The following is a 27,510-nucleotide window of genomic DNA, read 5'->3' as shown; positions in this document are numbered from 1 at the left end:
AACTGCTCTTTTGTAATAGCTTGTGTTGCTGAAGCCAAAATTACTTGCACTTGAGTACAACCACTAACTACATAAATGGCCTCAGTATCCTTTCTCTCTGAAAGGAAACTTAGGGGCACAAGAGAGAGGCACAGTGCTGCTCCAGCCCCTGTGAACTGCTCTGTGCAGCAGCTCAAAAGGGTCAGGAGAACCCAGCCACCCTTGAAGGGCTTGTCAGGAGGCAATTTCCCCTCTTGACTCTCATTGGTGTGTATGTATGTGGTTGGGCTACCCGCTTCCCTGTGGTGTGTGTGTGGCTGGGCTGGGGCTCCCCCCTTCCCTCTGGGTGTGTGTGTGCAGTTAAACGAACTGAATTTAGTTCCATTAGTCCAGCGGTGAAAGGTCAGGGAGCTGCTGAGAGCCCTCACTTGCCCCACTACCCAAGTGGCCACAACTCCGGTGGGTGTGGCTCGGCTCACTCCTGCCAGCGGAATACCTCCATGCCAACTTCCTTCTGCTGGGTGCATGTGGCCACCCGGTGTGGGCTTCCCAGCAAGCACCACGGATGGGCTAGTCCTGGAGGATAGTTTGGTGATAAGGGGGGTTAATCCTGGAGATGAGGGGGGCAAGTTTGAGGCTGAGAAGGGTTAAGCCTGGGGACAGGGAGGTGGATGTGCAGGATGAGGGGTTAAGATTGGTTATAGGAGGTGGATTTGGGGGCTTAGATCTGAGCAGGTAACGCTTGGAGATGCGGGGGGTGGGGCCCAAGGATGATAGAGCCTGGGAATGGGGGTTGGGGGGAGCTAGAGAGTTGATGCAAACATTGCCCCATTCTGCTTTAGAGCCTATTTCCGCATACAACATTTTCCCTGCCCTCATTTGCTCTCCAGTGCAGGGATGAAAGTAACTTCAACTGTCTGACTGGTACAAATCGTGTGTGGGCTGTTCTTACATAGGGGCAAGGAAAAGCACGTTTTGACGTTATTTACTAAGGACTGTCTTGTACTCATGTGCATTGCAGCACTTGAAGTATTGATTTTGTAACCAAATTTGAAAAAACGGCTCTTTTCGCTCTTTTGGTTGCAGTCCCCAGCCTGGGCCCTACCTGGTAATCTGACCTCGCCCATTGTACAGGAGTCTGTCAGACACATCAGAAGTGGAACTAAATGGAAGGATATATTCCCTGCCCTCCCCCACTGGGAGTACTGTCATTCCCTGCAAATGGGAGAGTTGGAAAGAAATGGGAAAGTTTTAAGGGTAATTTAAACAATGTTTGTACTTGTTCCTCTAGGGCAGGGAAAGATCCCAGCAACTGGTCATTCTTTAGCTGGCTGTGCTTCCAGTGCAGCTTTCCTAGGGACAGAGCAAAGACTCGCCAGCGCTGGGAGGAGAGAGAGGAGTGAAGCAGCCTTCCAGTCAGAGTGGCTGGAGGAAGCTGCAGGAAACAGCAGAGTCAGAGCTACATAAGGGAAGTGGCCTACACACCTGCGCAGAGGGGAGCTAGGAGCCGATGTCTTGTAGTGGCTGTTACCTCCCGCAGCCATGACTCACAGGGGCCTGACCCACAGCGGTCAGCCCGCCTCAGAGCAGCTCAGCTCCACTCTGGTGTGAGCGCGGGGGCCGGAAGCAGCTGCACCGCGCAGGACTCCGCCAGAGGGCGGCTGGAGCCGGCTCAGTAGAGGGGGGAGCGGATTGGGAGCCAGGGGCTGAGCCGAGTTCGTTGCGTGGCCGCGGGAGGTAAGGCCAGGGCTCGCCCCGCCTGGAAGGAGCTGACCGGCGGAGACAGTGGTGGGCTTCCCCGGGCTGTGCCGCGGAGCGCCCAGGCCCTGCGCGGCTGGCGGGGAAAGCAGAGGTTGGCGAGTCCTGGGGAGAAGCTGCAGGGCGGGTCCGTGCAGCGCCTGTGCTCCGCGGGGAGTGCCGGCTCGGTCTCTCGGGTTCTGGTTTACGCAGCGCTGCACAGAGGGGCCGGCGGGCAGGAGGCTTCCCCCCCTTGCTCTCCGGAGACCCAGCCGCTCCCGGGCCCGCCGCTCCGGCGAGGCGGGGCCCGGCCCCTCCGCCTGCCGCCACGGGCGGCGCGCGGCTGGAGGAGAAGTGCAGCTCAGAGCGGGTCCCCCGCGTGCCGCTGCGGCCAGCCGCCTGGGAGCCGCGGAGCCTGGCCCTTAGCCGGAGCCTGTGAGCAGCAGCACTGCAGTGCCGGCCGCCCGCTGCTGGGACTTCCCAGCGTAGGAAATCTGCCTTCTGTCTTCCGCAGTGGGAGTGTTTCCTGAGCCCATCTGGGGGGTGACCGAGCGCACGCACCTGAGCACCAATCTGCTGCTGTTACTTAACCCTTCTTTAAAATAACCCCCCAAGAGTCGTCTTGGGGTTTGACTTGTGTCCAGAGGCGGGGTCTAACCATGCAAAGTGGTGGTCGCCGTTCTGCCATGACACGTGACCAATAAATGAGTAAGACGTGGGTAAACATGGGAACTTACAGCTGGTAGCACCAGCCCTGTGTGGCTCTGCTGTCCGCAGGAGGGCCGGGGAGGGTCAGTGGGGTGCGCTGGTTAGGATCTGAAGAAGTAGGTCTGTCCCACGAAAGCTCGTCATTGAATAAGTCATTTTATTAGTTTTTAAAGTGCTACATTGCTGCTGCTTGGCTTTGCTGGAGTACGGACTACCAGCGCCACCTCTCTGTCGGTATTTAGCTTTTAATTAGCTCTTGCTTCAGGCTGTTTAAATAGACAGCCCCAATCCAGAATTCTCCCCCGGTAGAAAGGCTGTTCCTGTCCCTGGAAAAGGGCCTGTAATTCCATGGCACTGTTGTTCAGGTGCTGATCATTTCCCTTCTGTCTTGCTTTGACCTGGGGTTCTTTTATTCCGGGGGGAAGTTTGGTTTGCTACATCGCTCTGTCCTGTGCCATTTCTTTCTCCCTTTGAGAGGGTGACATGAGAGGAGGGAGAGAGAGGCTAACCTTGGTCTTTGCCCTGACTCACTGAAACACGGAGAGGAGAATGGGGACTGTGACTATGCAGAACACGTGAAGCAAAGTCAGAGGAGGCCTTGTGGCTACTGGCTGCTCCCACGGTCTCTCCTGCTTTGCCTTACTGCCAAGGGGGGAAACCTTTTTTTTTTTTTTTTTTTGGGTTGGAGGCCACTGGCCCACAGAAAAATCAGCCAGGAGCCTACATAAAAGTGAGAAGCAAAAAACAAAAATTCCAGCCCCGTTCCCCACAGAACCCTCACAGTTGTGGCCTGTGACTGAGACATGCCGCTCCTCCTCCTCCTCCTCTAGCTATGGGAGAAGGGTGGAAGTTCAGGGCTCTCTGCAGGCCAGATTAACTCTTCTGCAGGTCCAGGGTGGGTGGTTCAGATTCAGGGTGTGGTAGGGAGCTGCCAAGGAGCAGGTGTGGGGTCTGAGTGGGGGAGAAGGTGCAGGAGTGGGCTGGAGTTAGGGGATCTGGGTGGTTGGCTGGCTGAGCAGGAGGGGAGCAGGAGAGGGCTGGGGGCAAGGGGGTCTGAGTGATGTGGAGGGGCACTGGAATTCTGGTCAATCAGAGCAGTGTGGGAGGCAGTGCCTGGGAGAGGTGGGGAGAAAAGCTTTTCCAGGTAGCTGGGGGCAGCTGTTCACTCAGCCTGGGGGTGGGAGAAGGAGAGCAGGAGTAGCAGTGGCAGCCGGGCAGCACAGGTGGCAGTGGTGATGGTGGTGGTGCTACCGCTTCCTGCCCATGAGGCAGAGCCCGTGGGCAGATCCAGCCCTGGCTTGTTTGAGGCAGCCTGCCAGGCGTTGGGTTGCCCAGCTTCTGCAGGCTGGATGCTAGGGAGGGGAGCCGCAAGCTGCAGGGGCCAGATCTAGAGAAGTTGTGGTCCAGATGTGAACTGCAATCTGGAGTTCCTCACCCCTGGGAGAATCCCACAGGGAGAAAAGGTGAGGCAGGGCAGGGAGCTCACTTTAATGCGCAATGGCCCCTAATGTCTGGAGGCAGTCTTGTTCTCTAACCTCCGGGCTGCTCTGAAAAGCCCAGAGTGGTATCGGATCAAGAGAGACAGTTGACATGTATGTTAAGGACTGCGGGATCTCTCCCCATCATGATGTTGTACACCTTTTCTAAGGTACCTGTGCCTCAGGTAATGCTGTACACTTTGAACTGTGCCAGATGTCTGAGTTGTTGCCCTTGCAGGAAGCAAATAGGAATACAATAAAGAACCTAGTGCCTGGCATATGATCCTTTCGGTTCCACTACTAGCTCTTTGCATTGGTAATTCTCCGGAACACACCATTGGCCATTGAACCTACAAAGACTTGACTTGGAGTACGTAATTTGTCACAATTTTAGTGGGATTATTAAGTCTTTGTGGGATCAGTGATCAAGTGCTTATTTTTCCACAGGTTAGGAGCTCTTGTTAACCACTCTTTGTTTTCCTTCTACTTAGTGCATGTGTTTGTTTGGCTTTTTTCCCTGAAGGAGCTCTGCTATCTAGGATGGGATCCAAGCTGTCTGTGGATGACTCAGTGCACGTTGTGATCATTGGAGGAGGCTTCGGGGGAATTGCAGCTGCCACACAACTGAAGTCCTGGGGAATCCCCTTTGTTCTGGTGGATATGAGGGATGCATTCCACCACAACGTGGGTGCTCTCCGGGCCTCTGTAGAGAGCGGTAACATATTTGCTTTTTCCTAAAGTGCTTGTACCATCTCTGGTGCCTTGTGGTCTGTCGACCATGCTGGGAGATGTGCAGATCATCTTTCAGAAAGGAGCTCCACAGGCTTAAAAAGCTTTTGCAAGATTCCACAATAGAAAAAAATGTCTTCAGCTGTGGTTAAACAAAACATTTTCTATATGTTAATAAGTGTGAGACCTCTCCTGCCTTCTGAGAAACTGGAGCTGGAGACTTTTGATTCACTTCCACAGCGACTGCACAAATGCAAGTTGTTCCCAATAGTACTTGTCTGAAAAAGCAAATTTATGAAGTTATGGCAGCTGTGAGTTTCCCATGGCATGGGGAAACACTGTTTGTACAGGTATTTGTGAAGATTTAAAGACAATCACTGTACCATGCCCAAGAACTTGAAAGATAAGTGCTACTCTGAATTGCTATTTTAGCCTCTTGGACAGTTAGAATGTTATTCTAACAGTGGAGCATAAACCTCATAGCTAAGATTCTCCAGGATCTTAGGCTTATCTTCACTGGCGTTTTAGTGGCAAGATTTTGCTGAGACCCCTGCAGTGTTAGGTTTTTCCTTTAGAGCTCCAGCAGTCATGGAATTATTAGAGAATCTGAGCTTCAGTTTCAATGTATTTTAGTCCCTGAGGTTGGAGAGAGGTTTGACAATGTAACCTCAAAAGTTCAAAATCCCATAAACAAATAAGAACTTTCAGCTCAACTTCTTTAAAAAACAAACAAACAAACAAAAAAAACCCAAACAAACAACAACAACAAAAACCCCAAATAATTTCAAAGCCATCTTCAGGCATGTTGTCCTTTTTGTTTTTTTGGTTTGGCTTTATTGGGGAGGATGGGAGGGAAGGAGAGGGAATGGTGGCAGGTGATATGTGTAGCATGGGTATGCCTGTGTTCACGTGAATGCTTGGGGCTGATGTAGCTAAGCCAGTTACATCCCTACTGAAGATACGCTGCAGCGTTGTAATAGATGAATGACAACTTAATGACTTTCTCATCACAGCATTGATCAGCTAGTATGAAAAACCCACTTCCTTTCCTTTCAGCTTGCCTCTATGTTCTCATACTTATCCTGGTACTGAACTTAATGTAAAAAGTCACAAAATAAATGCTGTCAAATAGCATGAGACCAAATTTAGATCTAAGTTAAAATGGTGTGCCTCCTAACATCTAGTATCTTTATCCAATACATTAAGAAAATAAGAACAGCCATGCTGAGTCAGACCACAGGTCCATCTAGCCCAGTATCCTGTCTTCTGACAGTGGCCCATGCCAGATGCACCAGGGGGAGTGAATAGAACAGGTAGTCACTGAGTGATCCCTCTCCTGACATCCATGTCCAGCCTCTGACAAGCAGAGGCTAGTGACACCATTCCTACCATCCTGGTCAATAGCCACTGATGGACCTAAACTGCATGAATTTATCTAGTTCTTTGTTGAACCATGTTGTAGTCTTGGTCTTCACAGCATCCTCCGGCAAGGAGTTCCACAGGCCTCCCATGCACTGCAGGAAGAACTTCCTTTTGTTAGTGTTAGACCTGCTGTCTATTATTCTGCTGCAGCGACAGCTCCTGTAATGCTACTCATTACTCTGCTGTGGAGAGAATAGCTCCTCTTGTGGCCCGTGATTACCCTGCAAGGAATAGCATGTTTTTTCCTCCAACTCTTTCATTCCGACACCAGTGGCACACCTTGAGGGATTTTCAGGGAGCCACCTCGCCTCCAGACATCTAGTATCAATATTCATTCTGTGGTTTGCCATAGAGGGCTCTACTAGGAGTCCACGGAACATAGTTGTAAAATTGCTGCTCTATCCTTAAAGTTAAGGTGGCTTAGCCTTGTCGGCTTGAGTTGTGTTTTTCTTATGAAACACACATTCCCTCAGTCACTTGATTCCACATGAGATTTCTGGCTTGTCTGCATGTGGACTTCAAGGAAAAACAAGGCAAATTAACTGAAGGTGTGAATTTGAAGTGGATCACTTAAACAGCAATGAAACCCAGTGCGAACACTGTCGTTGAGGACAGGTCTGTACTGCAGACCTACACTGATCATCAAATGAATGAGAAGTTCACTTCCTTGAGCATCAAACTTAAACTTACTGAAGCCCCCATGTAGCCGGCACGCAACTGATGAGAGATCTTCTTGTGTGAACATAGCTACTGTCTGTCTGGGAGGTGGCTTAGCTGTGCCAATGAGAGGAAGCGCCCCTGTAAGTGTACAGATATCGTCACATGCAGCTCTACAGCTGAACCAGTGCAGCTGCACCACTGTACATGAGAGCAAGCCCTCTGAATGAAAGTGGTCTTAATTCCTTTAGTTTAATTCACTTTGAAAGTGAATTAAACTGAATTAAAGCTACTTTAATAATAGCTTCCACAGAGGGGCTTAATGCTTTTTAAGTAAGCATTCATACTTTTCTTCATTTGATTAGTTTTCCAGGATGCCCCTTTGTAGAGACATCTGTAATTATATGCTTTCTTTTGAAACGGAAGCAAAACTTTCTGGGTCTTAGTGTGTGGTGGAGAGAGTAGATGCCAGGACACTGGTTTCCTAGAGCAGGCCTTTATGCTGTGTGACAAGAAAGCAGATTCTCAGAAGTGGGCCATTTGAATAGGACTTCTGGAAACAAAGTGGAAAATACGGCTTTCTAGTCCCCCTACTTTTCTTTTTTCTTTACCAAGATATATATATATATGGCATTAACCTCTTCTTGTTTCAGGATTTGCCAAGAAAACCTTCATCTCTTACTCTATGACCTTCGGTGAGAGCTTCCGACAAGCCAAGGTTGTTGGAATAGATCTAGTGAGGCAGAAGGTCTTGCTGAACAATGATGTGGTGAGTGCACTGGGGACAGAGTTAACTGACTTCTGATGGATAATTTTACTGTACAAATGAAGCAGTGAGCAGATGGTTTCCTTTTCACTCTCTCATTCAGAGTTACTCTGTTTCTTAAGAGGGTTTCTCTCTCCGGACGGATCACAAATTACTGGCTGAGGCAATGCCACTTGAAATTCAAGCCGTGTTGGTAATTTGTGATAATTGATGTGATAGTCTTCCATTGCCCCATTGGATAAGAAGCTCAGAATCCAGAAAATGTAAAAGAACTTCCTGGGCTCTGAATGTGGAAGTGGTAGCCGATAAGAATGAGAGAGGAATTTTTTTAGAGTATTGAACTTCTTTATTTCTGGGCCATTCAAAGCGTGCCTGAGGCATCATTCCTGGGAAAAGTACCATTCTGTACTGCAGTGGTTATTTGATTGAACCCCCTTCTTTGTGTCTGCAGTAGTTAATGCCCCTACCCTCAAGCCAACATATCTAGGATGGAAAAACTGGATGAGCAGGCAATGATGGTGGACAGGAGGAAGGGGAGCTTACCTACCCCCAGCCCCCCAACTGACATTTATCAATCAGCAGGCACACAAAGATGAGGCTGCCTGGGGGTATAGGCTGCAGAGTGTGCCCATGGGGTGGTGGGGAACATCACCAGGGCTCAAACTTTGCCCCAACATGGTTCACTGTCTGGATGCATGGCCATGTTCCTGTGGAACTGGCATCATATGCTGCTGTCCTCCAGCCCCCATGCTACCCTTGCCCAGACACTCCCTCACAAGGCACATTCCAGGTATTGGGGCCAGAGACCTGGACAGCAAAGTGTGGCACCGGCAGGAAAGGGACGCAGCTGGGTAGACAGACACACAGCTGGGGTCGGGAGTCTCAGCCTATGGATTCAGGGGGCTTGGGTCCTGATTTGGCTGGACCTGGTTGGATGCTAAGTGAGTGAGCTGCAGCCCATCCAGGCCCTCCAGTGGCTATGCCCCCTGCCTCTTCCTGTCCCTGCTTGTCTCAGCCTTTCCTGCACACTGCAGAACAGATGATTAATGGTGGACAGGAGGTGCTTGGGTGGAAGGTGTTGACCTGCAGGGCTGCCAGTGCGTGCTGCGCACTCACTTTTTTTTTTCCCATGGGTGCACCAGCTGCACAGCACCTGTGTAGTCAGTGCCTGTGAACTGAGATAGTATTAGGCTCTGTGCAGACAACCCACTTGTTGTGCAAAGTGACCATAGCAGAGCGTGCCCCACGCAAACCCACTTTAAAGCTCAAATCTAAAATAAGAGAAGCATCTGGGGCATTTGCCCAACTTGAATTGTAGTTTTTCACTGGGCAGCCTCTGAATCCTTCATTCCCAACGCACATCTTGTGAGCTAGCTTCCTGCTTATCAAAGTGACTGGACACTGGGTTGAACTGGGAAGCAGAACATAGCAACTATGCAGTAGGGGAGGACTGAATGCTGCACCACAGGTCCAATCAGGTCCTCAGGCTAACCATTCCCTTCCTTATTGCTGCTAAATTAACTGTCCAGAAGCCTCAATCGCGGGATAAATATATGGACAGCAGCAGCGTAAGCCTCCCGCCAGTGCCCTGCCAAAGCTTTTTCACCTTTTTCTGCATGGGGCACCCGGAGAGTGTATCTATGTCTGCATCACTTCCATTCAGCCTTTAAAGTCCACAGAGATGGCCAGTGAGAGAGGCAGATTTGGTGATAACTTGTCATGTGCGTATTTGTCTGTCACAACTTGGACTGAAGCCACAATGCCCATTTTGCATACTGCTCACACCTAGAAAAGATGCTGCGATAGCCCATCACATTTTAATTACTGCAGTACAAGAACTTGCTTCCAAAGTTTTCCTGTCTTTGCTATCCAGCCCTACTCTTGTTTTCCTCCCTTACACGCCACCCCCCCGCCACCATTGAAGAGAGCCTTAAACAGGCAACATTCCTTTTCTTCCAGATAACTGGACAAATGTGTTTCCCTTTTACCTCTGGCTATTTGGTGAACTATTTTTAAGAGAATCTTCCACCAAAATCAGTGGCTTACTAAGCTACAAAATCCTTTGTTATGCTTGAAATATTTGGAAACATATTTTAATGTAAACATACAATAAAATTTCATAAACATGTCTCGTTATGAAAATCACAGAAAAATTAGTGTTCCCTTTTTCTAACAGCAATGAACTTTGTTATTAACACGCTAAACCTCCCTGATTAATTTAAAATAGTGTCTTTGTTTCAGTGAGTTTAAATATGTAGTAATCTGGAGTCACTAACCTATGAGGTCTTAAGAGTATATTTAAAATATAAAATCAGTTTAGAAATACTGATGAAGAAAATATAAAACAGAGAAGAGCTGCACCATATATTCCATAATATTTACCATTGTATTCTGTGGGACGAGTGACTTGTCCTTACTACAAAGATTTTGCAAATCTCTGACAAACTTCAGGGTTTATACTAAAAAAAAAAAAACCTGTCTGTGACGAAATATTTTTTAATTCCCAAATTCAGTGCTTTTAATCAAGTACCTTCTACATGTCCAGTCTTCACAATCTGGCATGCTGTGGGAAAAAACGTTCCATTTTCTTTAGAAGCAAATTTAAAAGAAACAAAAGACCAGAAATGTAGCACTTTAAAGACTAACAAAATGATTTATTGGGTGATGAGCTTTCCTGGGACAGACCCATTTCATCAGACCTGATGGATCTGTCCCAGGAAAGCTCATCACCGAATAAATCATTTTGTTAGTCTTTAAAGAGCTACATTTCTGCTCTTTTGTTTTGTTGGAGTACAGACGAACATGGCTACCTCTCTGTTACTGTTCAAATTTTAGAAGAGTGGGTTATTTCTCCCCCAAATGTCATTTGCTACATTTGGGTTCAAGGATTTGGCTGCAATGGGTGAGCAGAGAGATGAAGGAGACAGTGGGGAAAATACGCTACAGTGCGTAGCGGGCAGGGCCTAGAAAGGTTGGAGCATGGGCAGGCACACAGACTGGGGAGCTTACCTCCCCCAGCAGCAGGTTCACCCAACCGCCCATGTTCTCAAGTGATGTCTGATTCCACTATCTCCCGTTGTAGGAGCTTTCCTACTCTCACCTCATCCTGGCAACAGGCAGTGAAGGGCCTTTCCCTGGAAAGTTGAACCAGATAATTGACATGGAAACTGCCATTCAGACTTATGAAGACATGGTCAAAGAGGTAAGATTGAAGGCTACCAGTGGAAAAAGTGGTGGGTGGCGTTGTCCTTTTGACAGAGATTTCAGAAATTATAGTTATGGTGAGAGCTCTTATTGGTAAAATTCTGGCAATATCCAAATTTGGAAATGAGGGATAAATGGGAAATTATAATGCAGTAGTGCGTGGATCAGAGATGGGGATTGCAAAATGGATAAATTTTATTGAAATAAGATTATTTTTCTATTTAAAACTGACCTTTGAATGATAATTTTAGACCTTAACACATCTGCAGTATTCTCAAAGGTTTTAAACATGCAGTAGAGGACTTCACCTTGAACCAAGTCTAGGGTAAGTTTTAGTACTAGGAAGCATTTCATCTTGTAATTTTTCATCCCTCATGTTTGTGCTCAAAACTATCTGATTTTGGTTAAACCTGTTCTGTTCTTTAATTTATTAATCCAGTGGTGTCTAAACTGAACCATGTGGATAACTCCATTTATGGCAGAAAATTATTGTGCTGGTCTCTTTATGGGGGCTGGCAACAGACCTAGTGTCTGGACTGTTAGGAGAAGACTGGATGGGGCAGAATATACGTTTTTTGGGGAAATACAGGCCTGGGATTATACTGGGGACACTCTGCAAGTGGGAACGACCACTAGTGGAATCCAGAGTGTGACTGGTAGGCTGCAGCTATACACAGATAGTGGGAACTACAGCAGCAGAGCACTGTGAGGCACCCAGGTTTGCAGAACAGGGGTGACTCAGCCCCTCTCTGGTCCAGAGTGTTCCCTGGAATGTCATAACTTTAGGTCTGTAACCAGGGGGAAGCAGCAGCGTGTGGAAGCAGAAAGGAGTGACACCGGGGCCAGAATAGGATTCTGGGGTAGGGGACGAAAAGGGGATAGCACTCTTCAGAGTGCAGCGTCTAGTGTTGATTTCAACACCTGGGAACTGTGGAGTGGAGAGACTGGGAAAGGCCACATGGCTGAGGATCGTAAAGAAACAGTCTCTGGGAATATTTTCATGACATTCATGCATCTCTGAGTAAAAAGGAAATGTAGAAGTGCAACAGACCTTGCAAGGCTCATTTGTCAGTATGTGTGACTGTTCAGACATGTCTACAATCAGGATCAACTGTTAGTAAACTTCATTTTTTTTTGCCCTATTTTTATGGACTGCCTGCCATGTCTTACTGTGCTAGTAAACAGTTTAGATGGTCATAAGCTTAACTTTTGTGTGGATTATTTATAATGTTTCAAAATATTTGCATTTGGAATATAGTTGGTAGGATAACTCTTTGTGGGAGTCTGTCAATTTCACTGTTACGATTACTGTTCAGCTTCTGAAACGATCTCATTGTTCACTATAATTCAACTTCCAAGTTTAACTCTACTGGTTTAAAGTTTTATTAGGCACATATGAACTTAACCAGTTAAACTCAAGGGCTACCTCTACACCAGAGGGTTTTTCTGAAAAAACTGGGCTTTTGTCAAAAAAAACTTGTGGAGCATCTACATGCAAAATGTGCTGTGTCGACAGACTGTCGACACAGCCCAGCCCATCTGCCAGTGACATTGTGTCTCTCTGCATTGAGGAATAAAATTGTCGACAAAAAACTGTGTAGATGCTCCAGGGGCCCTTTTGTTGACAGACAGGGCTTCCAGCCCACTGGGCAGCCCTGTTTGCTGAGCTTCCAGTTGGCCAATCTGTCGAGAGAGTGTCTGAGCAGTCTGGCTGCTTTCTGTCGACAGAGCAGATTGCTCTTTCGAGCCCCTCTTGTGTGTGGACGTGATCTGTCAACAGAAATTTTGCCAGGAGGCCTCTTCTGAGGGTAACTTGTGTCGACAGCTTGCCGTAGTGTAGATGTAGCCAAGCTGTTTTATATTCCCAGAGTTAAGAATTTAGAGATGGATAATCTTTATTTAATTTCCCTACAGATCTGGATTTAGAATAAATCATTTAAACAGTGGGTTAAACTGCTGCACTAGGAAGGATCTCAAAATTATTTTATGAAGTAGTACACTGAGTAATACTTGATAACGGACACTACCAATTTTTTTCAAGCCCTAGCTTAGACATAAGAGGTAATGAACTTCCATCATCTGCTGGTACAACTAAGCAGTGTTATAACCAAGAAGATAATCAGTTTCCTGTATCAGAGACTTTCTTCATCCCATAAACCCATGAGTTTGAAATTAGGACCAGCAAATTGGAGCAAAATTACATAAGTGAAAAGATTACTTGTTGCAAAAATGAAACAGGTTAACCCTTTCATCTAGTTCACAACAAACTCTTCAGAGCCTTGTTCCATAATGATTAAATCATGTCACGCTCCACCCATTACAGCAGACATTGCTATGAGACTGCTGCATATTGTGTAGGAGAAGGAAACTGAACAGTATGCAAAACACTGACAGGACGACTGTTAATCTGAGTCTTGATGGGTGGATCAATATATACAAAGATCCAGTAATATGTGCTAAAGACTACTTAATCTTCTGATGCCATAAGAGTGGCCATATTGGCTCAGACCAAATATCCATCTAGCCCAGTATCCTGTCTTCCAACAGTGGCCAATGCAGGTGTCCCAGAGGTAATGAACAAAACAGGCAATCATCAAGTTACCCATCCTCTGCCGCCCATTCTCAGCTTCTGACAGAGACTACAGATATCATCCTTGCCCATCCTGGCTATTAGCCATTGATGAATCTGTCCTCCGTGAATTTAGCTAATTCTTTTTTGAACCCTGTTATAGTCTGGGCCTTCATAACTTTGTCTGGCAAAGAGTTCCACAGGTTGCCCGTATGTTGTGTGAAAAAATACTTCCTTTTGTTTGTTTTAAACCTGTTGCTTATAATTTCATATGGCGACCCCCCCCACCCTTCTTGTGTTATGGGAAGGAATAAGTTTTTCTTGTCTTTTTTCTCCACACCACTCATGATTTTATAGATCTCTGCCGTATCTTCCCTTCGTCATCTCTTTTCCAAGATGAAAAGTCCTAGTCTTACTGATGTCTCCCCATTTAGCAGCCATTCCATACCCCTAAACTTTCTCCTCCCCTCCCCTTTTCTGAACCATCTCCACTTCTGGCTCCAGTTGGCCACCCTGCCTCCAGCCTGGCTAGCCTGCCAGATGCAAGTCCTAACACTGCTGCCTCTGGGTCTGGTCCCGCAGCTGCCAGACGCCAGGCCTAACTCGCTGTCAGCTCTGACCAGGGTGCTGGACATTGGGCCTGGCCTAACTTCTGCCAGCCTGGCCTCGCTTCTGCCAGCTCTGGCCAGTCCCTCTGCTGCTAGCCTACCGGGATGCTGGCCCCAGCTAGGCAGCTGGACTCTGGCCCCTCAGGGCTCCTGGCCACAGGAGCGTTACTGGCTGCTAGCCCTCCTGCAACTGGACTCTTGGCTGCCAGGGCTCTCTGGTCCAGGAACATCTATGGTTCTGTTGGCCCATGGATGTTGCCAGACCAGCGAGTCCTGGCTTAGAGAGATGCAACCAATATGTATTACTTTGTATTTGTTAACATGGAATTTCATCACCATTTTGTTGTCTGCTCACTCAGTTTTGTGAGATTCTTTCGTAGCTCTTCCCATTCTTATGTGGACCTTACTGTCTTGAGCAATTCTCTATCATCTGCAAATTTTGCCAAATGTTATTGTCGAACTTACAGAAACAATTAGATGCTGCTCATACAGCAGAATGCTTTAAAATAGCAGTAAAATCTATAAAAAAATTGAACACAAATTTACGTTTCAAATGCATAGTTTTATCACAGACTGCATTGCAAATGTATCAAATATAAAAAGAAATCTAGAAGATAATGAAGGGAACCTGAAATTGATAATGTGCAGTGCTCATTACCTTTTAAACACCTTTTAAACAAAGGAGTTAAGGAAAATGTTGAAATTGCAAAATACTCCCATAATCACTTTGTTTAGGCTTCACTTAAGAGAGTAGGAAGATTCAAATTAATTCTCCAAGATATACAGTGGAGTTCAGTGGTTGACTGGTTTGAGCTACTTATTAAGAACTGGCCTATTCTGAAAACTTGTGAAGAATCATAACAAAGTAGATAGAACTGGTGCAGCCACAGTAGTTCACATTGGACTAAAGAGAAACACAGAAGATACGTTGGATAATACTGAAAATAGTTTCCATAACCTTGGACAAATGGCACAAAGACTGCCGATACGGTTGTTGTTTGGAAAGGAATTTCAAGTGACATTGAAGGAACGCCCGGCAATGGTTAGATTCCAGGCAGTGAAGAAATGGGGTGGATCAAGCACTTACTCCACCTCAGTGTCTTGCCAACATTCTCTGCCAAAAGTACCAGGGTAGATGACTAACTGCAGAAGATGGTGCTATGACATACACACCTTATCGCTCTCTCCTCCCCTCCCCCCAGTCATACCCAACCACAGTGCTTTTTTTTCCCAACGAAAAAGGAGCCACTACTCAGCTGACTCCCCACCTCCTTGATCTCTGCCAGGGTCCCTGGGGCTCGAGCTGCCAGAAGGGCTCCCGGACCCAGGATTGGCAGTGTACCCCCAGCCATGGATGGCAGGGCTCTGCACCCCAGCTAGCTCCCAGCCTCAGGGCTGCCAGTGTTCCCCAGCTGGGTCCCCGGGACTGGATTTGCTGGTGGGGCTCCACACACCTGCCAGCTCCCAGCCATGGGGACAATGGGATTCCCACCCCCACCTTGTCGGAGATCCTGGCTTAGGCTGCCAAAATGCCAGTATGGAGTACCGGCACAAAAAAAGCACTGCCCTACCACAACACATTTCAGAACGGGAGGTGAACCGTTGAAGCAGTATATTTTGATTGTTTTTCAAGTCACAGCTAAACTGGAAGTTACTAGTTGAGAGCCTGGAACCAGAAATGAATGTGCCAAGCTAACTTTTTGACAGCAAGAGCCTCATTTGGAAGCACAGGAAATAGTTACTTCATTTGGACTAATTTACACAAAGCTGCAAAATAGATTGGGAGTTGAATCAGTAGGAAGGCTTGTCTCTTCCAGTCTGTGAACTAAAATAAGGGAGTGGATGAGACGTACTCATTGTAAAGGTTTGAAGGGTGGCTTAAATAACTTGAGACTGTCTCGTTTTGAAAAGACTTAAGCAATAAGGAACTTTCGCGTAGTGTATATGAGAACTTTTCCAGGCTGACTTGAAATTGGTTAAGTTCCATGACTATATGAAATGCCTTTGTTTAACAAATCATTTAGTTGTAAGTATGAAACATGTTTTGATAAAGTTGCATATCTGAAAGACTTAAGGTGGCTTTGTTGCTCTGTTGTATGAGGGATTAAATTCCAGTTACCACCTTACCACCTTGTCACAGAATAGCTGGATAACTCAGTCTGTGTTACTGACAGAGGTGGAAAATAAGCAGGTGCACCCAGATATACAGCTCTGGCAAGACCTGGCTGAGCTGCAGCAAGAGCCAGCACGGAGCTATTTAAAGAGCAGGCAGGGACCCAGGTTGCAGTAGGTCAGTACCTATAAGAAATTTTAAGTTATTTTCACCTTTAGTTACTGACTAAATGTACAGTTAAGGATCTGGAACTATTAAGCTATATAATATCACAAACATTTTTATATATTGTAGTTATAAGATATGAAATTGAGTGTAAATGCTCCATTTAGTTGTAAATCAACCCCCGGTCTCTGAGACAGCGCCTTTCTGCAGAAAAGTACAAAGGGAAAAGTCAGTTTCAATCGAGGCTTTCTCTGTGGTTATTTAAATCACAGTGGAGCCCTGCAGCATTCTGTATACCACAGTTGAAGAACTGTGGGTCAGAGCTCCGAAGCGTGTTATAAGTAGTGACACTCCTTGTAATACAAAGCTATGGTCAGAATAAACTGTTGGACTTTGTAACAGGGCAGCTGCCAATAGCGCAGCTCTTTGTGATGAGCAGTCACTCTGCAGAACCATTTCTGTTTCTTCTTCCTCCTCAGGAAACACCACCTGTCCATTCCCCTTTTGGGGACCAGTTTATTTAGTCCTACAACAGCTCAGTGCATCTCTTTTCCTTACAGAGGAGTCCCTTCCAGCCCTCCTCGTCAAAGCTGCCTCTCGTCAGTCACCACTCCCAGGCTTTACCTGGCTGAAGCTCAGCTCTCAGGCTGTGATGGCCAGGCCTTTGGTACCAGGTTCTTGCTCCTGCTTTAGCCAGCTGCTCTTAGTTATCCTACAGCTCCCCAGCCTGTCTTCTCTGAAGAGCCTTGCCTCTGCCACAATTAACTCAGCCTCCTGCTGGTCCTGTAATAGAAAATATCTTATTCTCTAAGGTGTGACAGTAGTGGATGGACATCAGGCCATATATCCATAATGGGAAATCCAACCTGCTAAACACCTTTCTGGTGATACCACAGCCACACATCTGCCCAGGTAGCAGATTTGGGATCTCATCCTGGAAGAAGAAAATTCCACCACCCAGTATGTTAAAAATGGTGTGACAATTTTCCAGCACATGTAAAATGCTGGGCCTACCTAATTCTGTAACAGCCACTTCCCTTTTGACTATTAATTTATCATTCTCCATATACAATTTTTCTCAGTAGAAAGACATATTGTGTGGCACTCCTGCACCCTTCCTGCCCCACTTCCCAGGGTTGTGTGGTGGTTTTTGTTGTAGATTTAGATGAATGGGCTTTGGAGTCTGATGGCAATAAGCCACTCTGAGGTTTACTACCTGAAGGTTTTTTTATGAAGTGACAGGTGCACTTCTTGGGCAGATGAAACATGCGCCCTCACACCTCATAACATATTGTAGGCTACAGTGTTATCCCACTAATGTGCACTGTGGAGAGGCTATTTGGTACAGTAGAAATTCATCTGAAATCTGGTAAACAAGGTGTGTTTGATGGTTGCCAGCCCTTTCCTAGGACTCAAGTAACCAAAGCATCCCACTGAAATACAAGAGTATGAGTTTTTGAGGGCCAAAATTACCAAGGGTGTTTCAAGATTATGATGGGATTTGCAATAGCTCCACCTCTCAATTCAGAGGGTAGAAGACCAGGGATGCCTTGTTGCAGACAGTTTCTGTGTGGACTTAATTTTAACAAGAAGGCTTTCTCCAAGGGCTTAGAGAAAGTTGGAAAGGTGCACAACTAGTGGTGCCAGAATGAGTCTTCTGCTTGAGTGCCTCATTCTAGGTTGCTTTATGTATGCAGTCATGTCACTTAGGGATACTATTTCCTTGTTTGTTTTTTGTTCTTGCAAGCTCCAGAAATCTCCACGTATTGTGATAATAGGTGGTGGTGCTGCTGGCGTTGAGATGGCTGCAGAGATCAAAACGGAATACCCAGACAAAGAGGTAATAAACAACTAACACAGTAATTAATGCTCTACCCACTGCTTCTTTCTTCTGGTGACTTCTATGTATTCTTGCACAGTACTTTCTGCTAGATCAGTTTGGGATTGCTGTAGCTATGAATTCCCTCACAACCGGAGCTCCTTTACCGCCAGCATTCTTGCAATATCTCCTGGAGCTGAGACTTATTGGAAGCAGTATAACTTAGTGTCCTTCCAGTGATCTTTCCCTCACCTGGCTACCCTACTCTGACTTTGTTGCCATGGAAAGCATGTTGAAATCCAGAAGCCTACCTAAGGCTTGTCCATCAGTTTCTTTGCCTGCTTGCTGGGACAGCAGTCACACACTCCTGTTTAAGTACTATTTGTTCCTGTCTGGCTCAGGTTAGTTTTATGTTGATTTTTGTTCTTTCTCACTAAGCTGTCATCTTGCAATTTTCCACAGGTGACTCTGATTCACTCAAAAATCGCACTGGCTGATGAGGAGCTCCAACCTTGTGTCCGGCAGGAAGTGAAGGAGATTCTTCTCAGGAAACGAGTGCATCTCTTGTTAAGTAGGTTCTTAAACAATTTCATTTAATATTTCCCTAACTTAGATGGAGTCTCTAAAAATTCTCAAAGATTCCATTTTTAACTTCCTCCCCTGGAAGGAACTCTGGCACTTATTTTTGGCAAGGAAGACTGAACAGGGCTCCCTTCAGTACTTGTTCACCCAGATCTGTGAGGAGCAGCTGCGTGAAGCAGGGTTCACAGCACTTTCCCCTGCATTTCCAGGGCAAAGCAGAAGACCCATCAGTTGCTCTTGCAATGGGATACAACACAAATTCCCTTTGATAGCTTTCTTGGAGCTGCATTAGGCAAACCAGCATAAAACGCTTCTCTGGAGCACGGGTGAGTAAAATATGGCCTGCTAACATCCTGTGGCCCAGCAGGAGCCTTGGACAGGCTCCCTCCTGCTGCATCTCCACACACCACTCAAAGCAGACAGCTGCAGGGGCCGTGTGCTCTGTGTGCACTTGGGGGAGCTTTATGCACTGCCCGTACCATCAGCACAATCTCGCAGCGCCCATTGGTCAGAAGGCAGCATGTAGAGAGCACATGCCTCTCGCAGCTTGGAGTAGCATGCAAGGACGTCGCAGGCAGGCTGGAAGCCTTCCTGAGGGTCCCACTGGGCTGCTGTCTGGGAGCCGCCTGAGGCACCTCACCCCCTCCTGCACCACTGTCCCAGGTCACAATTCAGACCCTCTGTACCCCTTGCACCTATCCCGCCTCTTAGACCCTGCAATCCCTCCTACACCCCATCACCAGGTTAGAATCCACTCCTGCACCCATGCCCCTCTCCCAGACCCTGCACCCCAATCACTTGCCTGAGGTCACAACCTCTTCCTTCACCCAGACTCCCTTCCCGACCTTATGTCCCCTCCTTCACCGCACTCCCTCTTCTACACCCAGCCTGCATCCCAGACCCCGCACCTCCTCCATTAATATAATGCCCTTGACTACCTTCCAAATTCTTGGCGTGTTCCCCCATCAAAAATCATTGCCCACCCCTGTTCTAGAGCAGTGGTTCTCAAAACTTTCTGGCCTCCGGCCCACCCTGCTCAAGGTAAGCCTTTCAGCAGATCACCACCAACCACCCAGGGTGACAAAATGTACTTGCTTATCTCTAAATACCTTAAATACTAAGTTATTTGTATTAGGTACTGGAGCATAAAAACAAATGCACAGCTATAACAAAGGGGTCCTATATTTAGATGTTAGTGCATATATCATGTTAGTTTACAAAACTTAGTTTTAAATAAAGTAAAATATTAATGTATGTCCAAAACAAAATATTTCAAGATTGTCTTTATTGATGGCAGGTGTGGGGAACTTCTTTTGGGTTAGGGGGTCACTGCCCACAGAAAAATCAGCTGGGAGCCACACAAAGTTGAGAAGGAAAAACAACAAAACAAATCCCTGCCCCTCACTGAGATACCTCACTCTCCTGGCATGCCAGCCCCATGGGGGTAGCGGGCGTAAGTAGGAGAGAGAGGACTGTGGTCGGGATTTCCTCCAGGCCAGATTAACTCCTCTGTGGTCCCAGGACTAGTAGATTTCATGGGGCCCCTTAGACTTTGGGATGAGGCCAAAAATGAAGGGTTCTGTGTGTGGGAGGGGCGTGCTGGGGAGCGGGAATGGGGGTGCGGGAGCAGATTGAGGGTGGGGGCTCTAGGTGTGAGGTTCAGTACAGGAGTGGTTGGGGGTCTGGCCAGGAGTGAGGATGCAGGAGGGGCCTGAGAGTGGATGGGAGTTGTGTGCAGGAATGAATAGGGGATTGTGGGGATGGGGTGTCAGAGCAGGAGGGAAGATGCAGGACTGGGGTGGGGGTCTGGGCAGGAGTGGGCAGCAGGTGCAGGGTCTGGGAGGGAGGGTGTGTGCGGGGGATGGGGGTGTAGGGTCTGGGCATGAGGGGAGTGGGATTCGGCGTTTGGGCATGAGGAGAATGTGGGGCAGCTCATCTGGCTCCGCACTCGCTGCTGCCGCCACGTCCTGCCCTTTCTTGCTTCTGTTGGCTGCAATTCTAGCTATTGGAAGCAGTGTAGAAAACCTCTGGCAAACAGGGAACTGGATCCACTTCTTTTCCCTGGGAGCTGGATCTAGCCTGTGAGGCTTTGGGGTTCCCCGCCCCTCCAGTGGGAAGCTGGCTGGCAGTGGCACTCAGCTTGAGGGGTGGGAGGCAGTGCAGCCAGGCTGGAGCACTGGCGAGGACTCCCTGCTTGTTTTTGCAGGGGAAGGGGGAGCCCCAAGCCTGTGGCTCACCTGCAAGGTAGCCATGGACCACTAGTGGTCTGTAGACCACACTTGAAGAACCGCTGTTTTAGAACGATCTTTTGCTCATGGAGCAATGACAATGTACATGCCTCAGTATGGTCTTGGGGATGAGAAGAAGCTAAGTTGGGGGTGGGATAAAGACTCCAACATTCACGAGTTGTTGCCAAAGGCAATGCTGGGGAACAATTTTTGCACTGCCAGAGCTGATCCTGTGAGCCATGCAAGCCCTCTTCATTTCTCATCTCTCTGCATTCCGATCATCTGCTTCCTTTGGCTGCATGGGTCTATCAGCAGAACTGAGAGTGCAGGAGAGAAGTCTCTTTGTTTAGTTTCTGAGTCTGTGGCACCACAGTGTCCCAAGGCAGCTGGGAGGAGTAATTATAGACGAGCCCTGCTCAGGTCCTGTAGGCCTGGAACAGAGTATGTCCAGAACTGATGCAGCCTCAGAGAATGGAGCTGGCACACTCTTAAGGCTCTACTGCCCGTAAGCAAACTGAGCTTGTCAAAGGTATATAATGATAAATTTGTATGAATTTTCACAGGAAAGGCAAAAGACATGTCTCTGACAAATGCCTGCTGTCCTGACTAATTTCATGTTCCTTCTCCAAAGCACAGAGGCTGTAGAGTGTCACAACAAAACTGGTTAACTATTTTCTTTTAACACTGACAAAACAATGTCTTTCCTCCTCACCCCCCTCAGTCTTATTTTCTGAAATTGCATGAACAGTTTTAGTTGAGGCTTTCAGGTGGAAGTGGGGGTGTGGGAACGCCTGTTTGATGGGGACAGCCAGCATGGAAAATTTCAGCCTGAGCAGTTTGACAAAGCTATATTTAAACAGTTGAAAAGAAGGTCTTAAAACCGTGTCAGGCTACCAGCTATGTCCATAATCATATACATTGGTCAGCATTTTCAAACTTTAAGTCCTGATGTTAGGTTCAAAGGTGCTGAGCATTAGCTTCTTTCAATGACTTCAATGAAAAGGAAAAGCATTCAGCAGCACCCGAGAGATACTCAGCATGCTACAAGATCAGGCCTTTCTGCATAATGAAAAAGTGACTGGATTTTCTTTGCCATTGGATGTGAAGGCACTCGCAGAACATAATAAAAAGGACAATGGGAATTCAGGAGGAAAAATATGATAAGCTCTCAGAAAGGAACAAATGGCGGAAACATGATTTTCTAACATAAAACTTTGGGAGATATTTTAGTGTGTCTTGCATAGAACAGATATTATAATATGTGTTCTAAATGTATAGTATTTATGAAAATATTTTTATTAAAAATGACCCACTTTGTGCTCCAAGGAAGTTCTCAACCAAGGGTATGCAATGTCTTCCCAGGAGTACATCAGCTCATCTAGATATTTGCCTAGTTTTTATGACAGTATACCTAGAAGCACTAGCTAAGTCTAATACAAACTAAAATTTCAAACAGTGATTTGGTTATACTGCTCTATGGACTATCCACTGAAAGGTAAGTACAATATTTATTCCAATTGATTTATAGTTGTGTGGTATCAGTGAAAAAGTAACCAATTTTTTCAGTAATACTGTGCTGTGACATGCTTGTAATATGTCTAATTTTGTAAGCAAGTAATTTTTTAAGAATCTTGGCCATGCAAGGCCAATCAGACTCCTGCTGATGATCATGAAGACTTCTACACTGCTTCTTCTGACAGGTGAGAGAGTCAGCAACCTACATACGCTGACATTAAACCAATTCCAGGAGAATATGGCAGTGAAGACAGACAAAGGAACTGAGGTTACTGCTGACATGGTGATTCTCTGCACTGGTATAAAGATCAATTCATCAGCATATAGCAGTGCATTTGGTAAGTTAAAACCACAGCACAGAGCAGGGCTAAGAATCTTCAGCACAGGTTATAAAACATTTTAAACTTTATCCCAGTTCAGTGATTTAGAGACCAAGTGCAAGTGGTATTGACATTTAACTTGGTATAGTTAAAGCACATTTCATCTCTGTGGTTAAAGCATATACTTCAGAAAAGAAAGTGGCCCTTTGGTGAAAGTTTCTGGAAGAGGGTGTATATTTATACACTCAGGCTATGTCTACACTAGCACCCCTTTTCAAAAGGGGGGTGGCTAATGAGATGCAATGGGATATGCTAATGAGGTGCTGCAATGAATATGTAGCACCTCATTAGCATAATGGTGACCATGCCACTTTGAAAGTGCTGCTTTCAATTGCACATGGCTTGTCTACACGGGGTCCTTTTCGAAAGGACCCCGCAGAGGTCAAAATCCCCTTATTCCTATTTGGTTATAGGAATATGGGTATTTGGATGTCTGCAGGGTCCTTTCGAAAAGGACCCCGTGTAGATGAGCCGCATGCCATCGAAAGCGGCACTTTCGAAGTTCTGCGGCCACCATTATGTTAATGAGGCGCTACATATTCATTGCAGTGCCTCATTAACATATCCCAATGTGTCTCATTAGCATCTCCCTTTTGAAAGGAGGGTGTTAGTGTAGACATGGTCTAAGTGGTTTGCATTAGCTTTTCACCTTCCCCTACCATTAACGTTAGCCACACTCCCAATGTATCCTACTATTGTAATCCTGGTTGAAATTGTACCCTCATTGAAGTTCTCCTTCAACACTCCTTCCACTTCAGTGAAGCCAGAATTTCATATCCACTGCTAAACTCATTTCTCTGAGCACTGCAGTCCTGAGCCGCCACACTCATAGCTCTGGGACAGGAGCAATCATACATGTGCTAAATTGTGATTGGTGGCATAAGAACAAGTATTTTCCGTGAGTGTGATGAATCCATCTATGTGCTGATAATAGTGTTCTAGACAGAAAGCAATTGGAGATGATTGGGGGTAACAAGGAAGGAACTTTTACTAGCTGGCGCACCTGGCAGTGGGCCTATAACACTTGTTGGACTTTCCACTTTATATGGGAAGAGTTAATACTTGCATTTTAAAATGCCCATGTATAGATCCTCAGCTGTTATAACACTGTCATGTCAAGGGAGTTATGATACATTATGCTGCTTGCTGATCTGCACCCTGGTGTTCATCTAATCCTACTTTGTTAATTATTTAACAACCTATGCAACAAAACAATCCCAAGGGCATTATGTTTCAATTAAAGTATTTTATGTCTTAAAATTAAAAGCCAATTTCATTATATACTAAATTACATGTCTGGTCTCCCGTGTTTTCAAGAGGAAGACAAAAATGTGAGCATTAGTAGAGCTGCACGTGATAGAAATTGAAAAAGGGATTTGAGGAGCAAATTCTGCCTGTTGATCCAGAGTAGGTTGGCTCAAACTATTTCAGGTGTGTGTCTGGAGAATTATATCATGTGTGACTAAAACAGAAACTAGTGTGCTGGTACACATACAGGCCACATCTACATTAGCAAGTCCTTCCAATATTTTTCAAAAGATCCAGCAGAGCGTCTATACACAAGTGATCTTTCTAAATTAAATCAAAGGAACGTGGCTCTCCTTTAGAAAGATATCCTCCACTCCCGGTTCAGGGAAAGTACTTTCTTTCAAAAGAAAAAGTGTAACCACTCCACAGGCCCTTTTTTTTTTTTTTTTTTTTTTCTCGCAAGAGCAGTTCTCATGGTGCCTGATCCTTTTGATCCCTGACCCATTCTTTCGAAAGATATGGGGCTGTGTGGACGCTGTCCTTTGAAAGAGCAGATCGCTCTTTTGATTGGCTTTTTTGTGTGTGGATGCACTCTTTCAAAAGAAGTTCTCTTGGAAGAGATCTTCTGGAAGGACTTGTTTTTGAAAGATATCTGTAGTGTAGACATAGCCACAGTGAACAGCTTTCAAAAGAAATTCCTTCAAGCATCTGAACGGTACATCTTCACTGGATAAAACCCATTCTTTATCTCCTGTTTTAAAAGGGTAACTGAGTCATTTAGGGGTGGGGGACGGGAGTTCAGTTGCCTTTATTTAAAACGGAATCAGGGAAATCGCCATTTGTTCATGGAAAAAGATAGATAGTAAAATTCTCCCCAAACTTACCTTTTAGCTGAGAAATTTCATAAAAACTTTCAGTCCAAAGTATAACTTATCACCCAGAAATATATAGGTGCCTGAAAATAGGAGCAGGGATGCGTGTGGGTTAGAATTAATGTGCTATAATGCAGTCTTAAAATTCTATAATTCTCATTAGAAGGACTGGTTACCATTTGACAAAGATTGGATTGTTCATTATTCCTAAACAACCAAATCTATTCAGGCTTTCCTTTCATTCTGGCCCTGAAAGTTAATTCAGAGAACTAAACGACTGAGAACTGAAGTTGACATTTTCAGGTCAGGTTCTCGACTTGTGTAAGTTGTCATAGCTCCACTGACTTAAATTGAGCTAAGCCTATTTATACTAGCTGAATATTTGGCCCAGTCTTTTCCAGGTTTGCATACACTGTTGCCTCTGGGATGATAGCACCAGCGGAAACATCAAACAAATAGCATTTATTATGCATCATGTCTGAGTGACTTCTTACAAGCCGAGTGTCATTCCCTTGCACAGTGGCACAGAAGTTATACAACTGTTGTACTGAACGCTTAATGATATAGCTGTTGATATTGATTCCCCTGGTGCTCTGTCATTGGATATGCAATGTCATTCAAAGGCAATGCACCTTTTTGTAATTTTTAAACAGGGGACAAGCTGGTGAGCAATGGTGCTTTGAAGGTCAACCAGTACCTCCAGGTGGAAGGGTATGATAACATATATGCTATTGGTGATTGTGCTGATGTGAAGGAACCAAAGATGGCATACCATGCTGGGCTCCATGGCAATATTGTGGTGACAAACATCATCAACAGTCTGACACAGAAACCGTTTAAAGCCTACCAGCCAGGTAAAACTGGGCTCTGCTCATAACAAGTGTTAATTGATGAGATCCTTTTATCATCTCCATATAGAATTGCTTTGTAAGAAATCTGGTAACTTGCACAGGACTGTATTTAGAGATGAGGGAAATAATTTGGATTTCAGTATTATTTCACTGACAGTAGTCCTTTCTTCCTCTTAAAAATGTTCTTGTCAACTCTTCAGTAAACCTTTTGACACAAAACAAAACAGGCATGCTGTTTGATTATTCTGTACTTAGAAATGTTCTTCCCTTTGGTGCCTACTGCTTACTTTTATACCAGTGGGAGGACATGGTGGTTCATCTTTAAAGAAAGATGCTGTCTTAATATTTTTTAATCAAACTGTGATATTAAGTCATTGGAACAGCAAAATATCATGACTTAAACTCTTATGACCAGAATTTGCCAAATCTTAATCACATGAATAGTCTTTTATCATGCAATTACTGTTCCTATTTAGGTCAGTAGGATTTCTTGTGTGAATATCTACCAGTGCCATTACTTTGCTAGTTGCTATAGCGGTGGGACACTAGACAACCAGAGTGCCGTTGCCCACTTGATTTTGATGCCAGTCTGTGTACGTATTTTCCAGGCACTCTGGGATAGCTTTCCAGTGTTTTCTTAAATTACATCAGGGCCTTGGATTGACCCTTTTTAAAACCAAGGCTTAGGAGGAGAAGTGCATACATAACACAATGCCATGAATCGGGAATAATTCAATTGAATTCATGGAGTTATACTTATGTGAAAGATAAGAATCAGTTCTCTGTAAATGAAAACATCTAACTCAAAGGTTAACTGTGGTGTCAGGGAAAGGGAGAAAACAAGATTATCTTGTTCTACTTCCCACCCTTTTTTCACATATAAGAATAAAGGGAATAACAATGCAAAATCATCATCAGAATCCTGTGCATTCTATGGTTCCTTGACATTTGGAGCAGAATTTTCCCTCTGTTGAAGAACTCTGCTCCACAATCTCAGCTTTCATAATAATAATAAGCATTTATACCCTATGGTTGTGAAAATGTTAAAATTTAATTTGAGCACAACTGATGCCCAGCTAAGTCTGCAAGATACTTGAATCTATCATTGAAAGGTTGTGAACTGACCCATTTGGCTAAGGAGTTTGTGATTCCACAGCTGTGGAATTTAGCATTTGTCCATGATGCTACAGAATTCATTCATTTTGCCACAGTGTTCTGCTAACTCTTTTGGGTTTTTCTTCCTTGGCCCTGAAGGACCTGTTTGGAAGTCCTTCTTGCTCTGTGCTGGGTGTGTGTGTACACGTGTGGGTGTAAATAACTGTACAGCAGTGCATGTTTCCTTCATTGTTATGTAGAATCGGCCTGGGTGGGGTTTGTGTGCCAGAAGTGCTAATTGGACAGCTAGAGAGCTCAGAGAACAGAGGAGTGGCTGAGGTCTCTGGAGATGAGAAGATAAACTGCAGAAATGGTTAAGTTCCCCATTTTCCTGGCATACATGAGAAAGGAGATTCTAACACTGGCTGCCCAGAAAACACTACAACTGAATCCCTCAGACCTCTGCATTCTACAGAATTGGAAAAACATTGGGGGAAAAAAAATCTTGTATTTATTGCCATGTAATTTGGTCCCATTGTGCTATGAAGTACATGGGTGTTGATTATCATGCTGTTTGATTTTTCTTGCAACTTTTTTGACTGCTGACCTATGTATGTTTCTCTCTTCTAGGATCATTAACCTTCCTGTTGTCAATGGGCCGGAATGATGGGGTAGGCCAGATTAATGGATACTATGTGGGACGTCTTTTGGTGACTATTGCCAAGAGCAGGGACCTTTTTGTTTCTAAGAGCTGGAAGACTATGGGACAAACTATGCCCTCCTAG

The 27,510-nt window shown here is 45.6% G+C and overlaps 1 protein-coding gene across 3 annotated transcripts; it reads left to right on the top strand.

Annotated features, from left to right (window-relative positions):
* The first annotated feature begins 1,513 nt into the window (after positions 1–1,513).
* AIFM2 (AIF family member 2) lies at positions 1,514–27,510 on the top strand. Of its 3 annotated transcripts, none has more exons than XM_075000254.1 (9): positions 1,514–1,716; positions 4,426–4,617; positions 7,364–7,479; positions 10,559–10,678; positions 17,883–17,975; positions 18,417–18,525; positions 22,465–22,617; positions 25,433–25,633; positions 27,356–27,510. In XM_075000254.1, the coding sequence occupies exons 2-9, from the start codon at positions 4,443–4,445 to the stop codon at positions 27,508–27,510; spliced, it is 1,122 nt and encodes a 373-aa protein (XP_074856355.1). In that variant the 5' UTR covers positions 1,514–1,716; positions 4,426–4,442. The 3 variants fall into 3 exon arrangements, with proteins under 3 accessions (XP_074856355.1, XP_074856356.1, XP_074856354.1); XM_075000255.1 differs by having other exon boundaries at positions 1,514–1,831; XM_075000253.1 differs by lacking the exon at positions 1,514–1,716 and adding an exon at positions 2,255–2,424.

Source organism: Carettochelys insculpta, chromosome 7 (genome assembly GCF_033958435.1).
Source record: "Carettochelys insculpta isolate YL-2023 chromosome 7, ASM3395843v1, whole genome shotgun sequence".
NCBI classification, from domain to species: domain Eukaryota; kingdom Metazoa; phylum Chordata; order Testudines; family Carettochelyidae; genus Carettochelys; species Carettochelys insculpta.
The sequence above is the reverse complement of the archived record's forward strand: the minus strand, read 5'-3'. Positions and strand labels throughout refer to the sequence as shown.

What these genes read in the sequence shown, in the direction of transcription:
- AIFM2 (XM_075000253.1), top strand. An exon ending in ATGAAGACATGGTCAAAGAG is followed by an intron (nt 10,679 to 17,882) that starts GTAAGATTGAAG and finishes TGTTCTTGCAAG; the next exon opens with CTCCAGAAATCTCCACGTAT. An exon ending in CGGAATACCCAGACAAAGAG is followed by an intron (nt 17,976 to 18,416) that starts GTAATAAACAAC and finishes AATTTTCCACAG; the next exon opens with GTGACTCTGATTCACTCAAA.